We start from the raw sequence: 24,257 nt of genomic DNA on the forward strand, positions 1-24,257 counted from the left end.
TGTCATGATATCTGTCCTGTTATCACAGCTGCGACGAGCGGTAAGATTTGCTAAACATTTAACAGTGCCTACGTTCAGGTAGGGAGAAAGGAGACGAGAGAGATATCAAATAATATCCAATCAAATAATATACACGTGGAAAATACTGGAGGGCCAGGTCCCAAATCTATACAGTAAAATAACAACATATTGGAGAGAACGATATGGACGAAAATGCAGAATAGAACCAGTGAAGAGCAGGGGTGCCATAGGCACAATCAGAGAACGCTGTATAAACATCAGAGGTCTACGGTTGTTCAACATCGTCCCAGTGAGAATAAGAAATATTGCTGGAGCAACCGTAGACATCTTCAAGAGAAAATTGATAATTTTCTTCAAGAAGTGCCGGACCAACCGGGCTGTGGTGAATATGTGGGCCTGTGGGCCGCTCCAAGCAACATCCTAGTGGACCAAACTCTCACAAGTCAAGCCTGGCCTCGGGCCGGGCTTGGGGAGTAGAACTCCCAGAATCCCATCAAGCACGTACTTTCTCTATCACTGAAAAATATAGCGGTCATAAGACCAACATTCCTATTTTACAATACAAATTGAAATAACTAAGACATTTTCATTAAGAACACCAGTGAATAACATTTCTCTGGAGTTCTTGTGGAATGAGTATAAATATAAACCTACTTAATGATGTTTTTATGTCACATTGATAAAGAATATGTGTCATTCGATTTTTTTTAGACTTTGTTACACATTATTTTGAAAATATAACAATATTCGTCACCGTAAATTACGAAAAAGTTCAGTAATTTGCATAAATTTACAGTATGTGTACACACACACACACACACACACACACACACATGGAGTGTGTTTCCATGGAGTGTTCACTACCGAGCCTGAGCAGCTCCCATTGTTAGAAGAGATTACCCTAGATGAAAGACTATCAGATATAGAGGTGACAGCAGGGGAGGTAATGAAACAGTTGACAACACTGGATGCAACTAAAGCGGTTGGACCAGACAAAGTATCACCGTGGATACTAAAAGAGGCAGCGCAGGCTCTCAGCGTGCCTCTGGCAATGATCTTTAATGAGTCACTTATGTCGGGAGAATTGCCCAGTTGCTGGAAGAAGGCAAATGTCGTATCGATCTTCAAGAAAGGTGATAGGGAGGAGGCATTTAACTATAGACCCGTATCACTGACAAGCATCCCCTGTAAAATACTGGAAAGAATAATTAGGCTACGACTGGTTGCACACCTGGAGAACGTTAGGTTTGTGAACAAACATCAACATGGGTTCTGGAAAGGGAAATCATGCCTAACAAACCTTTTGGAATTCTATGATAAAATAACGAGGATAAGACAGGACAGAGATGGTTGGGCAGACTGCATATTTCTGGACTGCCAAAAAGCCTTTGATACAGTACCGCACATGAGACTCGAGAGGCAGGTGGGGGTGGGGGGAAAGGTCCTAGCATGGATAAGGAACTACCTAACAGGAAGGAGCCAAAGAGTTACGGTAAGGGGCGAGAAGTCGGACTGGCGAACAGTAACGAGTGGAGTACCACAAGGATCGGTGCTGGGACCAATTCTATTTCTTGTATATGTTAACGACATGTTTACAGGCGTAGAGTCCTACATGTCGATGTTCGCGGATGACGCAAAGTTGATGAGAATAGTTGTGACAGATGAGGATTGCAGGATCCTCCAAGAGGATCTGAAGAGGTTGCAGAGATGGTCAGAGAAATGGCTACTGGAGTTCAACACGAGCAAATGTAAAGTTATGGAAATGGGACTAGGAGATAGGAGACCAAAGGGACAGTACACAATGAAGGGGAACAGCCAACCTGTAACGACGCGTGAAAGAGACCTGGGGGTGGACGTAACACCTAATCTATCTCCTGAGGCACATATAAATAGGATAACGACAGCAACGTACTCTACACTGGCAAAAATTCCATCGGTTGTTTACAGCAATGACCCCGGTCCTATTTCCCTATCATACCTAGTTTTAAAATTAAGAATAGAGTTTGCTTCCACAACCTGCTCCTTAAGTGCATTCCATTTTCCCACTACTCTCACGCCAAAGGAAAACTTCCTAACATCTCTGTGACTCATCTGAGTTCCCAGCTTCCACCCATGTCCTCTCGTTCTGTTACTATTCCGTGTGAACATTTCATCTCTGTCCACTCTGTCAATCCTTCTGAGTATTTTATACGTTCCTATCATATCCCTCCTCTCTCCCTTCTTCTTTCTAGTGTCGTAAGGCACAGTTCCTTCAGGCGCTCTTCATGTGTTTGGCCAATCCTGGTGTGCGTGTGTGTGTGTGTGTGTGTGTGTGTGTGCGTGCGTGCGTGTGTGCGTGTGTGTGTGTGTGGTGTGTGTGTGTGTGTGTGTGTGTGTGTGTGTGTGTGTGTGTGTGTGTGTGTGTGTGTGCGTGCGTGTGTGTGTGTGTGTGCGTGCGTGTGTGCGTGCGTGGGTGTGTTTGGGACCTGCCATGCCAGCCACTAAGCCCAGGGTGTGTCCCCCCCAGCAGGAGGAGGCGGCGGCGGCCCCTTGCGTCAGGAGTACGTGGCCAGCACGGACGCTGAGGGCAACACCCTCCAGGGTCGGGTCTCGTGCTCGGGGGCGGCGTCGTCCTCCGTCGTGGCCCGGGCGCGGTGCTGCAACTGCCCCGAGGCCGCCGCCGCCGATGTCGTCGTCGACCAGCTGGTGAGGATGATGAGGAAGGTCGTCCTCGACATCATGGAGGACAATGCTACCTCCAGCCTCCTCAGGTGAGCCTTAGGAGTTTGACTCTCCTCCTCCTCCTACTCCTCAAGTGAGCTTACTTTGAGCGTTTGATTGGATTTTTTTTCCTTCTGTTTGGCTTTGATTTGACTGTCTTGATTTTAACTTTGAATCAGACTTGTTTTATGTGATTTAAACAATTGTGTTTTTGGCGTTTGTTGTATGATGTTATTTTATTGGTTGGATTAGCGTAAACTAATTGGTTCTTGGTAACGGTGTCGTGCGTTGACTGGTTCTTAGTAACGGTGTCGGGCGTTGACTGGTTCTTAGTAACGGTGTCGGGCGTTGACTGGTTCTTGGTAACAGTGTCGGGCGTTGACTGGTTCTTGGTAACGGTGTCGGGCGTTGACTGGTTCTTGGTAACGGTGTCGGGCGTTGACTGGTTCTTGGTAACGGTGTCGTGCGTTGACTGGTTCTTGGTAACGGTGTCGGGCGTTGACTGGTTCTTGGTAACGGTGTCGGGCGTTGACTGGTTCTTGGTAACGGTGTCGTGCGTTGACTGGTTCTTGGTAACGGTGTCGGGCGTTGACTGGTTCTTAGTAACGGTGTCGTGCGTTGACTGGTTCTTGGTAACAGGAGCATGCGTTGACTGGTTCTTAGTAACGGTGTCGTGCGTTGACTGGTTCTTGGTAACGGGAGCGTACGTTGACTGGTTCTTAGTAACGGGAGCGTGCGTTGACTGGTTCTTAGTAACGGGAGCGTGCGTTGACTGGTTCTTAGTAACGGGAGCGTGCGTTGACTGGTTCTTAGTAACGGGAGCGTGCGTTGACTGGTTCTTAGTAACGGGAGCGTGCGTTGACTGGTTCTTAGTAACGGGAGCGTGCGTTGACTGGTTCTTAGTAACGGGAGCGTGCGTTGACTGGTTCTTAGTAACGGTGTCGTGCGTTGACTGGTTCTTGGTAACGGTGTCGTGCGTTGACTGGTTTTTAGTAACGGTGTCGTGCGTTAACTGGTTCTAAGTAACAGGAGCGTTCACAGATTAGCTATGGATGAGCATAGTGACTATACTAGCTGAGTCTTGGCCGGGAAACTAAGCCTAATTGAGCGACCTCTTGTTAAAAATAGTAAGTATAAATCGCGTCTTGAAAGTAAATTACAAATATATCGCAAATATGTTTCTCGTATCAAAGACCTATATCAACTGGTGGAACTAGTCAGGTTGTAGACAGGTATTTCGAACGTTATTCGTTTTCTAGTTGTTAAAAAACAATATTTCACTTGGTTAAGCTTGATTAGGCTATTCCCGGTTAGGCTGGGTTAGGTTATTGGAATTAGGTCATGTTAAGGTAGCGTTGGGTAAGATAGGGTTTTTTTAAACGAACAAGTTACACTTGTATGCGTGTTAGGTACACTGATAAGGGAGCAAGATGCATTTGTACATAAGAAATGTATATGTTTATCTCTCAGAATGTTTGGTAATATGTTTATTGTTTGTGATGTGTGTCTATGTATGTATTATTAACACGATGTACTGAACGGGGTGAGAATAGCTTGAGCTACCTCATCCCTTTGTGTGTATTTTACCTCAATAAACTTATTTCAATTTCAATTTCAATTTGTACACGACCTAAATGTGCTCACGAGCGCCCGCGCATGATTTAGGAATTGGCAAAATAAAATTGATTGACATTTTAAGTCAGTACCACTCGTGTTCACGTGCAAATTATGTTAAATTGTTCATTTGTATTCTCTTTGCTTGATTTAAACGTCTGTTAGAAATTAATTTTAGCATCAATTATTTCGTTCATTACTATAGTAGGCTGCTTAAAAAATGATTTATTATTCATCTGCATATTGAATTTTATGAGAATTACGGCTGTCTTTATGGCTTAAACTAATTTGAGAGTCTCATTGTAGGCTTTTGATTTTAACTTTTATCTTTTTGCCTACCAACCACCTCGTAAAATATATATTTTAAGATTCTTATGGAGTCAGGTCTGACTTCATCAGACCCCCATGAAGTCTGATGATTTTTTTGTCTAGAAAGTTACTTAGCTGTTCATAAAATGTTGGTAGATTTGTATTCTGTGGACTGAAAACTTAAATGGCATTTGGGGGGTCGATGCTGGCGTCGGGTCAACCTGGGCACAGGGTCATACAATATGGCCTATCCCTGTCTCCCTGTATGGTGCGCCCAACCTGAACTTTTGTAGCCAAGCACGGAGACCTCACCCTCCGAAGGACAAATCTGCCGTGGAGAAAGTTCTACCCCGGAGAGACATATATCATTCCACAACTAAGCAAACTGGGTTGCCAGGAAAGGTTGAGGGGCTACAGGACTATAACGACGCTACAAACCAGACATGACAGCGCTGGCTGGTCACATGGACACCTTTACAAATCTGAACAAATTGATCTTGATATTAATCTAGACGACTTTCTTTAAAAGGTCACATGTAACACACACACACACACACACACACCACACACACACACACAAGGGGCAACAGCATAGGACAGAAGGTAGGACAGAAAACAGGAGTTAGTTTTTTCACCCATAACCGGTTTTTTTCTTTGTTTTTCCAATTACAGCCGCACCCAACCACTTGGAATGGTCGGTACAACGGCCGCCTCGCTTCTTGCAGGTTGGCGTTCGATACCTGATGGTCCAGGTGATTGGAAACGGTTTCTTCATCCCGTCCTATCCCAGCCCCCATGGTCCTGCTATCCCAGACCCCATGGTCCTGCTATCCCAGCCCCCATGGTCCTGCTATCCCAGACCCCATGGTCCTGCTATCCCAGCCCCCATGGTCCTGCTATCCCAGACCCCATGGTCCTGCTATCCCAGCCCCCATGGTCCTGCTATCCCAGACCCCATGGTCCTGCTATCCCAGCCCCCATGGTCCTGCTATCCCAGACCCCATGGTCCTGCTATCCCAGCCCCCATGGTCCTGCTATCCCAGACCCCATGGTCCTGCTATCCCAGCCCCCATGGTCCTGCTATCCCAGTCCCCATGGTCCTGCTATCCCAGTCCCCATGATCCTGCTATCCCAGCCCCCATGGTCCTGCTATCGCAGCCCCCATGGTCCTGCTATCCCAGCCCCATGGTCCTGCTATCCCAGTACCCATGGTCCTGCTATCCCAGCCCTCATGGCCCTGCTATCCCAGTCCCATGCCCCTGCTATCCCAGCCCCCATGGTCCTGCTATCCCAGTCCCCATGGTCCTGCTATCCCAGTCCCCATGATCCTGCTATCCCAGCCCCCATGGTCCTGCTATCGCAGCCCCCATGGTCCTGCTATCCCAGCCCCCATGGTCCTGCTATCGCAGCCCCGATGGTCCTGCTATCCCAGCCCCGATGGTCCTGCTATCCCAGCCCTCATGGCCCTGCTATCCCAGCCCCATGCCCCTGCTATCCCAGCCCCTATGGTCCTGCTATCCCAGTCCCCATGGTCCTGCTATCCCAGTCCCCATGATCCTGCTATCCCAGCCCCCATGGTCCTGATATCGCAGCCCCCATGGTCCTGCTATCCCAGCCCCATGGTCCTGCTATCCCAGTACCCATGGTCCTGCTATCCCAGCCCATGATCCTGCTATCCCAGCCCCATGCCCCTGCTATTCCAGCCCCATGCCCCTGCTATCCCAGCCCCATGGCCCTGCTATCCCAGCCCCATGCCCCTGCTATTCCAGCCCCATGCCCCTGCTATCCCAGCCCCATGGCCCTGCTATCCCAGCCCCATGCCCCTGCTATCCCAGCCCCATGCCCCTGCTATCCCAGCCCCATGGCCCTGCTATCCCAGCCCCATGCCCCTGCTATTCCAGCCCCATGCCCCTGCTATCCCAGCCCCATGGCCCTGCTATCCCAGCCCCATGCCCCTGCTATCCCAGCCCCATGCCCCTGCTATCCCAGCCCCATGGCCCTGCTATCCCAGCCCTCATGGCCCTGCTATCCCAGCCCCATGCCCCTGCTATCCCAGCCCCATGCCCCTGCTATCCCAGCCCCCATGGTCCTGCTATCCCAGCCCTCATGGCCCTGCTATCATTTCCTATGTGCTTAGCGTCATAGTGGCTTAGCACTACCTCCTGATAATTACCTTCCCTTATCCGTAGGCCCCTAAATACATCAATTTAACATTCAACTTGAAGTAATCCTCAGGAGTCAACGAGGAGAGCTTTGACAAGTCGCCGGCTTCCTGTCCTCGTCGAGGCCACTATAGCGTTGGTGGCCCCGGCCCCCCCCCCTCCCTCTCGGGTAAATTCAGGTATACATTATTTATTCTGTTTGTAACTTCTAAATCTCACAATGGTCATCATCATACTCATCATCAATCATCATCATCAATCTCCTCGGGCAAGTGACATGCTCGTGGAGCGTCGTAAGCGGATCCTCGTTCGCTCCCCCGAGGTGCTGCGAGCCTCCCAGCTCTCCGTCTGACGGGTGATCCCATGTTGGTCTTGTTATAGATTCAGCTCCTCGGAACAGGTTCCAAGTAGCACGGGCTATGGCGAGCCCGTGAAAGGGGTGTGATCCTATTTTGGGGGGGCCGTTCTTATGTCCCCGGGGATGCGGTCCGGGATCTTTTTGGGTTCAGTGTTGATCACAGAGCATCAGGCTAAGATCACTGGTGGATCAGAGTGGGTGGGAGGTAGTGTGGGTGTGGGGTAGCGTGGGTGTGGGGGTAGCGTGGGTGTAGGGTAGTGTGGACGTGGGGTAGCGTAGGATAAAACTAGCGAGTGATACAATAACGATTACGGGCTCACCATAGCCCGTGCTACATGGACACTTCGTCCTGAGTAGCTAAATCTTTAACAACAACAGCAATAACGAGGCCATTGGAATCAGAACAAGAACACGACATGAACTCCACAAGAAGAACACATCTTCACCAGCGCCTGACACACAGCGCTAACAATAACAGAATTGCTCTAATCTGAGAAAAATGAAATGTTCGAACGTAATCTTTCCAAGATGTCCAAAGCAAGATGTCCAGAAAGTCATGTAGATTGTTGGCGGAGGAAGAGGAGGTGAATGAGATTACTCGAGGGCGACCATTGCTTTGTTTACGTTCTGGAGGCCTGGGCGAGTCCACCTTGGGGAGGTGGGGAAGGTTTGTTTACGTTCTGCAGGCCTGGGCGAGTCCACCTTGGGGAGGTGGGGAAGGTTTGTTTACGTTCTGCAGGCCTGGGCGAGTCCACCTTGGGGAGGTGGGGGAGGTTTGTTTACGTTCTGGAGGCCTGGGCGAGTCCACCTTGGGGAGGTGGGGGAGGTTTGTTTACGTTCTGCAGGCCTGGGCGAGTCCACCTTGGGGAGGTGGGGGAGGTTTGTTTACGTTCTGCAGGCCTGGGCGAGTCCACCTTGGGGAGGTGGGGGAGGTTTGTTTACGTTCTGCAGGCCGGGGCGAGTCCACCTTGGGGAGGTGGGGGAGGTTTGTTTACGTTCTGCAGGCCTGGGCGAGTCCACCTTGGGGAGGTGGGGGAGGTTTGTTTACGTTCTGCAGGCTTGGGCGAGTCCACCTTGGGGAGGTGGGGGAGGTTTGTTTACGTTCTGGAGGCCTGGGCGAGTCCACCTTGGGGAGGTGGGGGAGGTTTGTTTACGTTCTGGAGGCCTGGGCGGACCTAACCAGTGCCTAAATATGCACAATATGCTAATATATAACAATATTAATTTATATTTGAGAAAATTCTATTGAATGAAGAGCATGTTAAAATTGATGAATTTGTCTGCGGGGTCGACCGCTGGATGGAATGGACTTGGTCTGAGGCCGGGTTGACTTGTGGCGTCGTGACACGGGCTGGACCAGGAGGGCGGCTGCCTTCACCCTGATGCAAGAAGCAAGAAGCTGTCAACAGTCCGCGTCTTCCGTGCTTCCGTGACGCAACTCTTGTCTTCCGTGACGCAACTCTTGTCTATCGTGACGCAGCTCTTGTCTATCGTGACGCAGCTGTCTTCCGTGACGCAGCTCTTGTCTTCCGTGACGCAACTCTTGTCTTCCGTGATGCAGCTCTTGTCTTCCGTGACGCAGCTCTTGTCTTCCGTGACGCAGCTCTTGTCTATCGTGACGCAGCTCTTGTCTATCGTGACGCAGCTCTGTCTTCCGTGACGCAGCTCTTGTCTTCCGTGACGCAACTCTTGTCTTCCGTGATGCAGCTCTTGTCTATCGTGACGCAGCTCTTATCTTCCGTGACGCAGCTCTTGTCTATCGTGACGCAGCTCTTGTCTTCCGTGACGCAACTCTTGTCTTCCGTGATGCAGCTCTTGTCTTCCGTGACGCAGCTCTTATCTTCCGTGACGCAGCTCTTGTCTATTGTGACGCAGCTCTTGTCTATCGTGACGCAGCTCTTGTCTATCGTGACGCAGCTGGTAATGACTTCTGAACCTTACCTAGCAATGATTTCGGGCTCACCGTCCCTGCGGCCCGGTCCTAGCCAACCTTCAGTACAACATTACAACTTTGATGGTGTAGTTGTTAAAACAGTTAATGTATCTGGAAAGTAGAATTTTTGTTGTGTGTGTGTGTGTGTGTGTGTGTGTGTGTGTGTGTGTGTGTGTGTGTGTGTGTGTGTGTGTGTGTGTGTGTGTGTGTATTCACCTAGTTGTTCTTGAGGGGGTTGAGCTCTGCTCTTTCGGCCCGCCTCTCAATTGTCATTCAATTAACTGTTACTAACTATTAATTATTTTTTTTCACACACACACACAGGAAGCAGCTCCGTGACAGCTGTCTAACTCCCAGGTACCTATTTACTGCTAGGTAACAAAGGGCATCAGGGTGAAAGACACTTTGCCCATTTGTTTCTGCCTGGCGGTTGGACGGTCGAACTTCAACTGCTAAGCCCTGCCTTATTATTTATCGATTGGTTAATGCAATTGCAATGTTTCCACATGTAACCTTGATCATATTTGCGTTTGATGTTGTGTATACAAGTTGCTTTAGCAACATTCCCTTTAAACTCGTCCCATTCATTACATCTCGTACGCTAAAAATATCGTTATTGATGTTACTGACTCATTAGTGTGTGTGTGTGTGTGTGTGTGTGTGTGCGTGTGTGTGGTGTGTGAAGAGGAAATTCAACATCAGTGATGAAAATTATTGAACATTTCCTTTTATTACAGCAATGCGAAGGCTATCACCGGTGTCTTCAGGGCCACCCTCTCACTTGAGCGGGATTTGTGAATGGAAGCGAAGTGTGTTGACGTCACGAGAGGTTTAAGAGGCGGAAGGGGGAGGTAATGGGGGGGGGGAAGGGGGGGTGGTCAAGGTTATGGGGAGAGAGAAGGGGGGGGAGGAGGGAGTCGAACCCCTTCTCCCCCCTCCTCCACGATCAATGACCAATGTAGCTAGTCAACCAACCAGTCCCGGTAACCTACCAACTGAGAGAAAGCTCAGCTGTCCTCCCGACGACAAGACGATCGACAGGACGATCGACCTGACGACTTTCTGTTTGGTTGAGCAGGAAGGTGAGCACGTGTTCACTGGGAGTGTCTGTGTTTAGGTGTGGCATTGTTGATTCATTAATGTGTGTGTGTGTGTGTGTGTGTGTGTGTGTGTGTGTGTGTGTGTGTGTGTGTGTGTGTGTGTCCGAGGCTGGGGTCGTTCTTGCCCTTGCTGGGGTGGTGGTTCTTCTCCGGCCCCGACCACAGCGGTCTCCGGGTTCGGAGGTCCCTAGTGTGTCCCTTTTTCACCATCTTCGAGGTCATCCCGGGCTCACAGTTCCTGCGACGGCGCTGAAACCAATCGTATTGGCGTTTGCCTTTCCTTTGGAGACTTTCGACGTCGTGGAGAGGTGGGGAGGGACACCCGCTGCTGCATGGGTAACAGCTTCTCCTCCATATCAACCTACCCTGGCTTTACGCCCTGCAGAGGTCACTCAAACCGACAACCAGAGGCGCAACACCATAGTCTCCTGAGACTGATGGATGTCTACTACTTATGTTCTGTCTCTCTCTCTCTCTCTCTCTCTCTCTCTCTCTCTCTCTCTCTCGCCTCTATCTCTCTCTCTCTCTCTCAAACTGTGACAGGTATAGTCCCTAATGGCTTCCCACACCGCAAATTTTTTTTCATCGAAATGAAGAGGTTTCTCCAGCCGTGTCCGTACCGGTATTTGACAGCTTCTCTGACTTGATATTCCTGGAGGTGGCTGCAAGTGGTGGAGTGCTGGGACGTAGCTGGGAGGAAGGCTGAGAAGTAGCTAGGAGAAGGTGCAGGGACGTGCCTGGGAGGAGGGCCGGAACGTGACTGGTAAAAGTCAAAACATTGTTCGGGCACATAAATAAGGAGACATTTAGATTACTGTTCACAGCTTACGTGAGAGCAGTTGTAGAGTCGGCCGCCGCACCATGGAGCCCCATGTCAACAATTACATAAGGGAAATTTTAAATGGTTCACAAATGGGTGCCTTTAGAAACATGTGTAAGGAATCTTTCAGAACATTATATACCACATATGTCAGACCAATCCTGGAGTATGCAGCTCCATCATGGAGTCCATATCTAGTCAAGGATAAGATCAAACTGGAAAAGGTTCGAAGGTTTGCCACCAGACTAGTACCCGAACTGAGGGGTATGAGCTACGAGGAGAGACTATGGGAATTAAACCTCACGTCACTGGAAGACAGAAGGGTTAAAGGGGACATGATCACTACATACAAGATTCTCAGAGGAATTGATAGGGTAGATAAAGACAGTCTATTTAACACAAGGGCACACGCACTAGGGGACACAGGTGGAAACTGAGTGCCCAAATGAGCCACAGAGATATTAGAAAGAACTTTTTTAGTGTCAGAGTGGTTGACAAATGGAATGCATTAGGCAGTGATGTGGTGGAGGCTGACTTCATACACAGTTTCAAGTGTAGATATGATAGAGCCCAATAGGCTCAGGAATCTGTACACCAGTTGATTGACAGTTGAGAGGCGGACCAAAGAGCCAGAGCTCAACCCCCGCAAGCACAAATAGGTAAGTAAACACGCACGCACGCGCGCGAGTAGGTTGGGGGCCTCGCGGCTGAGGGGACAGCGTTCAGGAATCGTAGTACTAAGGGCCCGGGTTCGATTCCTGGCCAAGGCGCAAACAAATGGGCAGAGTTTCTTTAATTTTGATGCACCTGTTCACCTAGCAGTAAATAGGTACTTGGGAGTTAGACAGCGGCTACGGGCTGCTTCCTGGGAATGTGTACGCGTGTTAGAGAATTATATGTAGTAGATAAAAGAGAGGAAAAATAGGTTGGTTAGAAAGGCGGGGTCCAAGAGCTAATAGTTCGATTCTGCAGACACAAATAGTAAATACAAAGATTAAATACAAGTAATAAATACACGCTCGCCCTCTATCTCGGCCCAACCACTTGGGCTGGACGGTAGAGCGACTGGCTGGTTTCATGCAGGTCGGCGTTCAATCCCCGACCGTCCACAACAAGTGCCTGGGGCCCCCCATTCCTTCCCCAGGTCTCTCTCTCTCTCTCTCTCTCTCTCTCTCTCTCTCTCTCTCTCTCTCTCTCTCTCTCTCTCTCTCTCTCTCTCTCTCTCTCCTCTCTCTCTCTCTCTCTCTCTCTCTCTCTCTCTCTCTCTCTCTCTCTCTCTCTCTCTCTCATCTCTCTCTCTCTCTCACTCTCACTCTCACTCTCACTCTCTCTCTCTCACTCTCACTCTCACTCTCACTCTCACTCTCACTCTCACTCACTCACTCTCACTCTCACTCTCCTCTCTTTTCTCTTTCTCTCTCTCTCTCATCTCCCCTGCGCTGCGAGGTGCTATCACTCTGCCAGACTGCGACCATTGCAGTCAGTCGGCGCCATTCACTGTGCAATACTCTTTCAACAGTGGTCCTCACTGGAGCCTTAAACAGTGCAGCGGCCGGGGTGGAAGTAGGACCTCTTGGGGGCCTTTTACCGCCCCAATGTCGGCCGGCTGGACCTTACAGCCGACGTTTGGAGCTATGTAAGTGTTTGTGACTCCACGCTCTCACGGGGGTACAGTGGCGTGTTACAAAACTTTTACTTGAGTTTACCGTTTAAGAGAGGCCAAAACCAACGTGATTTTCTTTAGCTGTTTTGCTGTCAAAGAAACTGGGAAATGTGCGTTGTTTGGGGCAGTAAGTTGGTGCAGGGAATTTTATGCTCTTGCAGCGTCACTCTCTGGTTCCTGTCCGTTTGGGGACAAATCTTTTCAGTATATTAGTAAGTTTAACCAAATCCGGTTTGTGTATATATTTATATACACACACGGGGGAATGTAGATGTTTAGAGGCACTTGACCGGAGGAGTTTTAGCAGCGTGTGTTGGTTTATAACTGCGGTGGAGTGTGAGCAACCTGTCCTCTTAAAAAGAACGTCGCTTTTAGCCGTTTGCCCGTATGGCCGAATTTGGACGTAATTTGAAAATGAAAAAAAAAATTAAAATAAATTTGGGATTTTTTTTTCAACAACAGTAAGTTAAGGGTCCTCTGATAGGTGAGGTGGGCAGGAAATTCTCATAAAGTTTCAAAACGTTATGAAAAACGTTAATTGAAAGTCATCTATTCTAACCTTACAGAGTCGGCCGGACGACTCAAACAGAAAACGGAACAGTACGTCACTTTTGTGAGTCGATTTCATTTCAAATTACGTCCAAATTTGGCCATAGCGCGCATACCAGCCAAAAGTGACGTTATTTTTAAGAGGACGGGTTGTTGTGAGAATGGAGAATGTGACATTTGCCTCACTGCCATACACTCGCCAACAGGCACACACACACACCACACACACACATCTGGGGGTCTGATAGCTGAGTGGACAGCGCTCTGTACTCGTAATCCTAGGGTCCAATTTCGATCCCCGGTGATGGCAGAAACAAAATGGGCAGAGTATCTTTTACCCTAATTCCCCTGTTACCTAGCATTAAATAGGTACCTGGGAGTTAGATAGCTGTACGGGCTGCTTCCTGGGTTTGTGTGTGTGTGTGTGGAAAAAAAAAATAGTTAGTAACAGTTGATTGATTGACAGTTTAGAGGCGGGCCGAAAGAGCAGAGTTCAACCCCTCTCAACCACAACTATGTGAATACACACACACACACAATACACCACAACACGCAGGTAACAACTACCCCCCCCCTCCCCTCCCCTCCCCTCCCCCCTCTGATATTATTATCAAGGCGCTTTATCTACAAAGTTTTTTTTCACAATTTCTTCCGTCCTCTTTAAGAACCTCCGCCTCGGAACAAAGTGCGCGCACGCGCGGTGCCCTGGATACCAAGCGCGCGCGCTTCCTGCCATAACTTTGGTCAAAGCTTCGGAGATTAGCGGCTTCATATGCTAAGGGTAATGAGCTTTCAGTGGATTACTTCCGAGAATCCCGTATGTAAACATCATGAGGGGCGGAGGGAGGGATGATACGATGTTGCTTAGGGATTGATGTATTTTGTTTCAGGGGGAGATTTCCTTCCCAAAATGGAGCCGTGTACTGGGTTAAATCTGATTTGCATAATCGCACCTAAATGCTAACTAGTTTTTTGTTTTACATGTCTTCCAGTAGTATAAGAACAAGAACATAGCAACGAACACAAACATGCATGAACACGAAAAGAGAGAGAGAAACACACACTCATAATGTCCGTGTTCTCTTTGGTGTTTAACAGGACGTTAGTGATAGACCTGAGCTGTGTGAGACGAGATAATTGCCATAACTATTCTTCTCCCCAGAGCCCGTGTGTCACGCCAGAGGCTGTCGGTGTCCCTGCGTGATGACCGGACCCGCTCTTCCTCCTCCAGTTCTTCCTCGTCCTCGTCGTCATCGTCGTCGTCGTCGGTGTCCAAGGTGGCCATCATTACGGCCGCCAACAACAATGGCGGCCTCGCAGATGTTCCCGCCATGGATGCTTCTCCCTCTGTGGCCTCCTCTCCTTCTTCTTCGCCCTCTTCCTTGTTCTCCTCGCCGTCCTCCACCTCCTCTACGTGCGAGGTGAAGGAAGGAGGGAGGAGTGAGTGCCAACTTGGGTCTCCAAGTGCCGAGGACGAGGAGCTGAGTGCCATAGGGCCCGGGAGTGACGTGGCAACTCAGGCGACGCCGCCATCTTCCCAGATGAAGTCCGTTGAACCCATCTTCCTGCGCTGTCCCAAGAGGGTCGAGGAGAACCTGGCTGCCTCTCACTCCTTCGTCAGGTCTCGCGAGGAAGGCCTCGCCCTCAGAGGCGTCTCGTCCCCCAGCACGAGGCTTGACACCCGCACCACCGTCGGCGATGAACTTCAGATACGACTCAACGCCATACTGCGCTCCGGTCGACGGGAGACTGACGTGCACGGTAACTACACGTCGTCCTCCACTATTCCGGAGTCGAGATGCTTCGAGGACGAGATGAGCTCGTCATCTCTCACAGAAATGCCCTCACCATATCAGCTCAATTCCTCCTGTGATCGTCTTGAATCTCCAAACTTCGACTCCTGGAGTCGTTACGAAGAGTCTTCGACCCAATATTTGGCCGTCAACAGCGACTCTAATGGTTACTCTGCCACCGACACCTCCAGTCCCACGTTCCAGCCTCCAGTCTCGACTGATACAGACGCGACTTATCCTAGCCTCCGTGGGGAACAGTCTGAGTACCACTCCACTCTCCCTGATCCCGAGGCCGACCACCACAGAGCCAACTCCGTCTACCCGAAGGCTCCCCGATGCTCCATCTTCACCATTAGCGGTACGCTGGCTGATCCATTTGGCACCAGTGCCAGGTATTCCCTCAGAAGCCTTTCAACAGCTCACTTTTAATAGCGAGATCATATCGAGTTATCTTCCCTGAAAACACTAGTTGACTAGCATGTCATTATCCCAGAGATAAGTGGCCTGTAAATTGTGATATAGTAGTAGGCATCCATCAGTCTCAGGAGACTATGGAGTTGCGCTCTGGTGTCGGCCTGGCCAAGAGTGGCCTCACCAGGGCGCTAATGCCCTGGTGAAGCCGTAGGAAAAGCATTGTAGAATGCTTTCCAATGCCGTAGGAAAAGCATTGTAGAATGCTTTCCAATGCCGTAGGAAAAGCATTGTAGAAAACGTTGTTATTTTTGTACTGATCATTATCCAAGATGGAAGGAACGAGGCTAGCTGACGCGGAGGATGCTCAGTAGTGAACAACGGTCTTGTACCGCTCAGGACCCCCTCTGGGCACAGCACCTGCGTTTCAGGATTCCATTGGATTCTGTCCAACGTGGCTTCCTGTCCACCTTGCGCTCATTAGCCGACATTCATACTGCTCCTTTACCAACCAACCCAGCCATCCCCCATTAACCTGTCTTACTCCCGATGCAACTAGACCTGTTATAAAGCATTCTTTAACCTGAAGTGAGCACAGCACTTCCCCTGTGACGTAGGCTCATGTTGGTCCGGCGGGCACGCCATATATATATATTCCTTTCATGGTCTCGCTTTTGTTGCGTCTGTGGCACGCCTTCAACAGCGTCTCGGGAGACACGTCTGTGAAACTACTCCTCAGCCTCAAGGCACTAACTACCACACGCGGCCTATAATAGCTATCTCTACACTGTTTTATCCTCTATTTCCTCCCACTTGATCAACGTACAGGTATTCTCTACCTGATCAACATGTTGATCAGTACCATGAGCCAACATGTCTGCATGTTGGTCAACACCATGTATCAACATGTCTGTATGTTGATCAACACCATGTATCAACATATCGTTCAAGCATATCAGAGCTAATGATCTGTATTTTGTGCATTGCATTATCTTAGCGCTATTTTGCCATTTGCCATATTTTCATAAGTGTTCATTTATTGCAAACATTAATTACCAAAATCTTCTGTGATGAATTATTAAGTTCATGTTGTCAGGGCGCCCATTATATTATTTTTATTCCGTGCAATGTATATTAAGTGTTATTTTTAAGATTCTAACAAAAATTATTTGTAAGATTCTTAAAAAAAAATAAGCAATAAATGCTGCCTCTTTAGATTAGGGCCAAGATGAATCGAACACTTACGTTACATTTACGATATCTGTACATCCTTCCTCTATTATGTCAGTTTTGATTACGTTGATTGAACGGTCTCTGAGACCCTCCGCACTACGGATTCGTATATAACAAAAATAATCCTGTGTGAGAAAGTTTGAAGTTCGTAAAAAAGATTTAATAAAAGTAGTCTTATGCCGTGATGGTTGAAGAAAGATGTACATGTTTCGAAAGTAAGCTCTTAAGCTTGGTGAATCCCGGCTAAGATTATATCTTATTTGTATGCCGTTTTCTTTGTTCAAACTATAGAGTCTTAAGACGATGTTAAAGACCGGCCGAGGAAGCATTTGAAACATCCTCCCAGCGAGCATAAGAAATATTGCCGGAACAACCGTGTACATCTTCAAGAGAAAACTAGACCATTTTCTCCAAGGAGTGCCGGACCAACCAGGCTGTGGTGGGTATGTGAGCGGGCCGCTGCAAGCAACAGCCTGGTGGACCAAACTCTCACAAATCAAGCCTGGCCTCGGCCGGGCTTGGGGAGTTGAAGAACTCCCAGAACCCCATCAAGCTTGAATCAAACAAGTGCTTTTCTTATATTTGTTCAAATCTAGAACACGTCACATGACAAAATTAAACGTGGGTGACTTTGAAATGTTACCCCAAGCTTAATAAGGATATTCAATAAATAATAAACCTTTAATATTTTACTTAAATGGTACATTAGTTAACTGAAATAATTTATTATTTCAACTTTATTACAAATCGGTTATCAGAATAATGATACTAAACTTTCTCCAAAGTCGAAAATCAGATTACAGATACGCTGCTCAGCTGGTAGGAAAAATTATGTTTCGGTTTGTAAAATCATAAATCATACAGAAGCATTTAATAATTATTTCCCCCCTCTTGGTGCCCAACCACTTGGGCTGGAGGGTAGAGCGACAGCCTCGCATCATGCAGGTCGGCGTTCAATCCCCGACCGTCCAAGTGGTTGGGCACTATTTCTTTTCCCCGTCCCATTTCAAATCCTTATCCTGATCCCTTCCAAGTGCTAAATATAATCGTAATGGCTTTGCGCTTTCTCCTGATGAAAATTTCCCTCCCTCCTCTTCTTGATTATTCGGATCAATTATCATTTAAATCTGGTTTTACAGCTCTAGTTTTTTGTGTGTGACAACGCTAATATAAGCGTCACTAGCTTATGGAAGCCTAATGAGCGAGGTGCTGGAAAATCCAATATTCTCATAATACTCAGTTTTTGGTTCCGTACTGGGCTTGGGTCCTATTAACACCCACCGAAGTGTTGGGGTGTTAAAAGGACTTAAGTTTTGGTATATTTCACCACATAGTCTACGATTGTAGTAAACTCTCAAACTTTCTCCCACACAGAGACGTGTGGACAGGTGTATTTATCTTCTTCATGAGATGCAGCTTTATTTTAAGACAATTGACTGCGTACACTGTGGGCCCGTTAGTGTAACTTTCCACTGTGTAGCTTGTCCATAAGTCTATGGTCAAGCATTTTTCTCAGTAGATCTCTCTGTATAATAATTCTAAGGCATATTGAATGTTTTGATTTTGTAAAAATGTATAATGTTTACATATATAAATATTGTTTCTAATGGACCCTTAGCTAGCATGTTCAAGGTGGGTGTAAGTTTGTTGTTGGTACCACCATTGCTCGAGTCAGTTATGTTCATTGTACCTCGCTTCCTCTTCTCCTCCTCTTCCTTCTTTTTCTTTTCGTCCTCCCCTCCCACTTTCTCCTACAGCTTTTAAGTCTTAGTGAGCAGATTTAGATCATCATGACCATCTTCAGACGCTGGTGATCATTTCAAGCATCCGTGACTTTTGCACCCTTGATCTCCTTAAATTACTAATACTGTCGTCGCTAACTTCCCTTTAATATTAGTAATATGCCTTGTAAAGAACCCAACTAAACACATCATAGACAATCAGATTTCCTAATAGCTCTTAACCCTTAAACTACGCAGCTATTTAAAAGTACTATGTCAATGGGTCATGACTTAAAATAGTTTGGAGCACAGTAGGAAATTGCAGATAACGATTGTAGCAGTGTAAGGGTTAACAAGATTGTATCAATGTAAGGGTTACCAAGATTGTTTCAGTGTAAGGATTAATAACCTTTCTCAAATCGCCATTACCAATTCTTTGCTTCTTGCGTATTGATTAACGGCAGTGGCCGAAGTCACACATTCCTGTGAGGTGCAACACAGGTCGATGATGTCATTCTCCTGAAACTGAAAGGAACCTGGGAAGAACATGAGCGTTGTGTTCCATAACTTTGTAGTCATGGAGACCTACAGGGCTATGGTGCCGGTGGGTAAGACTTTTTCTGGTTGTTATGGAAAATTAATTATGTGATTTTGTGATATCGCCCATAATACCTCTCCAGCTTTCAGCCTGTACCTATTTTTTCTTATTCTACTCCAGCCTGTTTCTGTCCTGACTGATTCTAACCCAGCCTGTATCTGTCCTGTCTTAGTCTACCCTAGCCTGTACATGTCTTGACTGATTCTTACTCAGCTTGTACCTGTCCTGTCTTAGTCTACCCCAGCCTGTACCTATCCTGTCTGAGTCTAGTCCAACCCGTTCTCGCACTTTCTTACAGTCAATATTGACTTATTAAATAAGTGCATATGTGACATACTAATTTATTGTTAATATTTTAGTTTACCTTGAAAAGCTTCATAGAAAACACCGACCTTACCTAACCTTCTTAGTATGTTAAGATAAGCATCTTATTGCTTCGTAATTACAATTATTACTTAACCTATACCTATAATAGGTTAAGTAATAATTGTAATTACGAAACAATAAGATGCTTATCATAACACACTAAGAAGGTTATGTAAGGTCGGTGTTTTCTATGAAGCTTTTCAAGGTAAACTAAAATATTCACAATAAATTAGTATGTCACATATGCACATATTTAATAAGTCAATATTGACTATACGAAAGTGCGAGAACGGGTTGAGATAGTCCTACCTGACTAACCCATCCCCCTCCACAACACTTCTCTTCCCAGGTAAACGATCTATGAATAATTTATATTAGCTGTTTTATATAAATAATTGTTTGTAATCCTAACATAAATTTTTTACCCTCTCATATTTTTACAGGATTTTTTTCGATGGTATCTTATAAAATTCGGACTTCTCAAACTGTGTTGAATGATATTTTGAGATGTTTGTATACTTACGCCGGAAGCTCAGGCTGGTATCATAAGCACAATGGGAGAGGGAAGCCTAGCGCCCGGGGTTACCATGAATACATTCCACTGTCATTTAGCATCCGTGTCGGTCCCCCTCTGTAGCACCATTCTAGTTAGTACACAGCCAATCAACGATTATAAGGAGATTCACTTTTGGCTAGGTTACTGACAAATCTACAATCAAGGTCGTATGAAGGGTAATTAGCCTCCACAAGACGTTGGCCAATCACAGCCGAAGTCTGATAAAGGCTAATGCGTCATATAAGGCTCTGACCAGTCACAGTCGAGGTCGGATAAAGGCTAATGCGTCATATAAGGCTCTGACCAGTCACAGTCGAGGTCGGATAAAGGCTAATGCGTCATACAAGGCCCTGACCAAGCACAGGAATAATTTTAAAAGTTTTGTTTGTGTCCCTAACCAATGACGGTTTGAGAGTTGCTTTAGATGGCATAAAGTACAAGTTACCCATCATCAGTGTAAGCTTCACACTAGAAGCTCAGTACTAAACATTGTCTTACATTGAACGGCAAGACAACGCCGCTGCCTGGTGCTCGAGTCAGTTACATATGTGTTAAATCAAGTTTTTATTATATTTTTTTAAATTAATTTTTTTATGTTAAGTTTATATGGACTATTACATCACGTATTTGATAATATTCAACTCTAATTTTTACCTGTTTTATTTTTTACCCGAGGGCCATTACCATTAGCGGCATTGACAGGGACAGGGAGCCGGCGGCTTGTCAAATGTCAATTACCTCTCATGGTTATTATTGCACAGACCATGTATACACTCAGCTTGGTGTGTGCTCCGGTGCCCATATTTCTTGCAATCCTGATTTATACGAGTCTCTGAGGGATGGATTTGTGAAATAACGTTTGAAATCCGATCTGTGCTGATTGTCCCGTGACCGGCTTAGGTACAAAGGAGCAGAGGCTCTGGTGTTCCTCATGCGTGATGATTGGTCGTCGCCCTTTAACGGACGCATGTGACTGGTCAGTGCCCTTTTGAGAGACGCATTGTAATGGTCAGTACCTAGCGTCAAGTGCACATGTAAAGAGAAGGTGAGTTATTATTGGTCAGTACTCCGCGACAGTCACAAGATAAAGTGCATATATGAGCAGTAATTACATACTGCCCGGGATAGCCACATGTATCAAACATATGTGCTGTGATTTATGGGTCAATACCCCTGAGAAAGAGTTTGTATTGGCCCTGTTGCATGGGGTTTACACAGAGGTGTTCTGTGGCGGGATTACCGCCCCCTGGGGTAATAACCATTGCTTTTATGGTAGCGGCCAATAACGGACCCCTAGGCTCTTACGGTAGCCGTGATAGTGAAAGTTACATAGTATTTAGAAAAGATGTTGGTCGCAGCCTAGACATATTTTTGTAGCATGTAAGAAAATGCTAATGAGAAAGATGCATTTGTTAATGTAAACGATGCATTTGTAATGTGAACGATGCATTTGTTAATATGAACGATGCATTTGATAATGTGAACGATGCATTTGTAATGTGAACTATACATTTGGTAATGTGAACGATGCATTTGTTAATATGAACGATGCATTTGTTAATGTGAACGATGCATTTGTTAATATGAACGATGCATTTGTTAATGTGAACGATGCATTTGATAATGTGAACGATGCATTTGTTAATATGAACGATGCATTTGATAATGTGAACGATGCATTTGTTAAGAGGCTTAGAACGACTAGCATTGTTAGCCTTAAAGCGATTTTTGTATAGGAAGTATTTTTAAAGTTTTCTCGTGACATTTTTGCGTAAAGATGGTATAGATATTTTATATTGTTTGTGTTCAGCAGTAAATAGTTTTATATCTGAAGGTGTTTAATTCTCAACAACCCCTTAGTACTCTCCAGAAGACTTTGTTTCTTGGAATTCCCAGCTAATCAAATTCCCCTTGAAATAAGGTTGTTGCAATATGCAATTAAGAACATTAAAGTGGCTATCTGTGGTAAATGAGAATTTTGTAATCAAAGATGCAGTTCGTATTAATGTGAGATCACAGGTTTTGAAGTGTCACAGACGGTATTATAACATAAGAATAAAGGTAACCGTAACGACAAGACTAACTCAGCAGTCAGTCCTTATATACACTGGCCAAATGCACGTTAATAACTATCTATGGGCTCACCATAGCCCGTGTTACTTGGAACTTTTTGTTCCAGGTAGCGAATCTTTAACAACAACAAACGTTGATGCAGATGCCACCTCATCCTTTATAAATTTAAACCTGCCCTCAGGCTAGGCTCGTTTAAGCGGCAGATGCCCCTCCCACCCCCCGCCTCCAAGATGCATTCGTCAATGAACAAATCCACAAGGGCCATGACAAGGATTCGAACCTACGACTGAGAGCATCCCAGACGCTGCCTTAATCGACTGAGCTACGACATGGTCAAAAAGAATTGAAATCAGAAGTTCTACTGAACTTACATGGATCCTGTGGGATCCACAGGGTGGACGTTGGTTCGAATCCTCGTCACTGCTCTTGTGGATTTGTTCATTGATGCATCACGCTATTGTGAATTCTGTGTATAACGCATTCGTTAATTTTAACAAATTGTATTAAAAATTTAACTTTTCTCATAAATTAATATTATTGTATATTAGAGTTCTATGTATAGTTAGCCATAAATTAGGCACTTAGGTTCTGTTGGCAATTATTTGCATTTAAAGTACGTGGATGTTAATGCGATATTAACAGATTGTCAGCAAAGAAATGTTCGAACATCATCAGTTTTGTGTCGTGTGTAAATCATTTTTCATTCATTAACGGGGTTTGGCGGATGGATTAACAAGCATTTGGCCTTTGTTGATGAGGACTTGCTGATGAAACACACTTTACACTCGACTTACAACTGATGACGTTCGAGTTTTTCTCGTACAGTAATTTGCTGACTTTATTCGAATCTCACATCTAAATGCTTCATCCACGTACTACAAATGCAAATAATTTCCAACATATAATATTTAGTAAATGAATAAATTTTAATGAAATTTTCAAATAAAGTTAGATATATACACACATACCAAAAGAATAGGGGTGGTAGGAGAAGAAAATATCAAAGTGTTCAGTGAGGATCCACAAGGTCTTCTCTGAGTACTCTTTATTTTCTTCTCCGAGGCTATGGGTTACACTTGCATCAGAGGTGGTACCCCTTCTAGGTTTTAAATATTTAATAATATTAATTTTGATAGGCAAAACACCGATTTTTAATACACAATACGTTAAAAGAAATAAATGAACCGTTAGGTCTGGCCGCCACTTGGACTAGCCTAGTCCAACCCGTTCTCACACCAGGGTGTTTAAAGCAGCGGCCGTCCTCTCCAGACGCATTCATCAATTTTAACATACATTAAAAATTTGTTTGTTCTCATATATAATTTAATATTTTTTATACATAACAATTGTATGTATAGTTTGGCGTAGGTTAGGTTAGGTGTTTAGGTTCTGTTGGTAATTATTTGTATTTATAAGTTCGTTTGTGACGCATTTATAGAATTGTGGTTCGAACAGAGGACGTGAGCGAAGCACTTGTTCCGGAAGTGTTCGGACGTTATCAGTTGTGAGTCGTGTGTAAACCGCTTTTCATTACATAAACAGGAGGTTTGGCGGCTGGATTAAAGAGCTTGGATCTTTGTATTCGAGAAACGGGTTGCCTAGTCTATGGACGGGCGCTGAACCAGAAACTCACTCACAACAGTGAAGCAGTTAATTGCTACTGTCTCTGGCTCCTCGTGTACACATAACCCGAGGAGTCAGCTGGATAGCAGTCCTGGTGGCTGGGTGTTGGCACAGGCACAAGTGTGTATGACGGAAACGCTGCTTCATGTAACTGGACACAGCTGCAGATAACAGTGCACAGGTGCGGACACGTGTTATCCTACAAGGTAAGTTCACTACTGCGTTATCCCTAATTCTCTCCTACTTTAGTGGTGACAAGCAGTTCTTGATGCAGTTCAAGTGGCAGTTCTTGATACAGAATAGTCAGCCTAACCTCCTGTTTAGACAGTACTTATAGTAACGATGTACTGACGTAATGGACAATTAGAAAGTAGAATTTTGGCACTTTTGATACTTTTTTGGGGAGACAGACCGGAAAAAGGCTTTGTATTTATGTTGCCCATAAAAACCTAACCTAAACATCTGAAGCCTAATACACGCTATTTGTAATACATATATGTACTGTCTACTAGGCTGTAGGAATATTTAAGATATATTTTCAGCTGTAATTTTTCCGGTCTCTATATAAAGCGAATAGTACCAAATTCTACTAATTATCCAGTACACCAATATACGTAGAGAAGGTCCGCGTAGTTAGAAAGTATTATTAAAACA

General features: G+C 46.0%; 1 protein-coding gene and 1 long non-coding RNA gene across 2 annotated transcripts; both read left to right on the forward strand.

Annotated features, from left to right (window-relative positions):
- The first annotated feature begins 2,452 nt into the window (after positions 1-2,452).
- Positions 2,453-17,952, forward strand: LOC138370576 (uncharacterized). The gene is made up of 2 exons (XM_069334967.1): positions 2,453-2,771; positions 14,392-17,952. The coding sequence occupies exons 1-2, from the start codon at positions 2,713-2,715 to the stop codon at positions 15,449-15,451; spliced, it is 1,119 nt and encodes a 372-aa protein (XP_069191068.1). The 5' UTR covers positions 2,453-2,712; the 3' UTR covers positions 15,452-17,952.
- A 1,703-nt stretch (positions 17,953-19,655) lies between these two features.
- On the forward strand, positions 19,656-21,740 carry LOC138370577 (uncharacterized). Its single transcript, XR_011230145.1, has 2 exons — positions 19,656-20,174; positions 20,226-21,740. It is a non-coding gene; the product is annotated as an uncharacterized lncRNA (long non-coding RNA).
- The last annotated feature ends 2,517 nt before the right edge of the window (positions 21,741-24,257 follow it).

The sequence above is a fragment of the Procambarus clarkii genome, chromosome 32 (genome assembly GCF_040958095.1).
Source record: "Procambarus clarkii isolate CNS0578487 chromosome 32, FALCON_Pclarkii_2.0, whole genome shotgun sequence".
In the NCBI taxonomy this organism is placed as follows: domain Eukaryota; kingdom Metazoa; phylum Arthropoda; class Malacostraca; order Decapoda; family Cambaridae; genus Procambarus; species Procambarus clarkii.

Coding starts and splice junctions, on each gene's coding strand:
- LOC138370576 (XM_069334967.1), top strand. CDS start 2,713: ATGATGAGGAAGGTCGTCCTCGACATCATGGAGGACAATGCTACCTCC. Junction 2,772..14,391: donor GCTACCTCCAGCCTCCTCAG/GTGAGCCTTAGG, acceptor TCTTCTCCCCAG/AGCCCGTGTGTCACGCCAGA.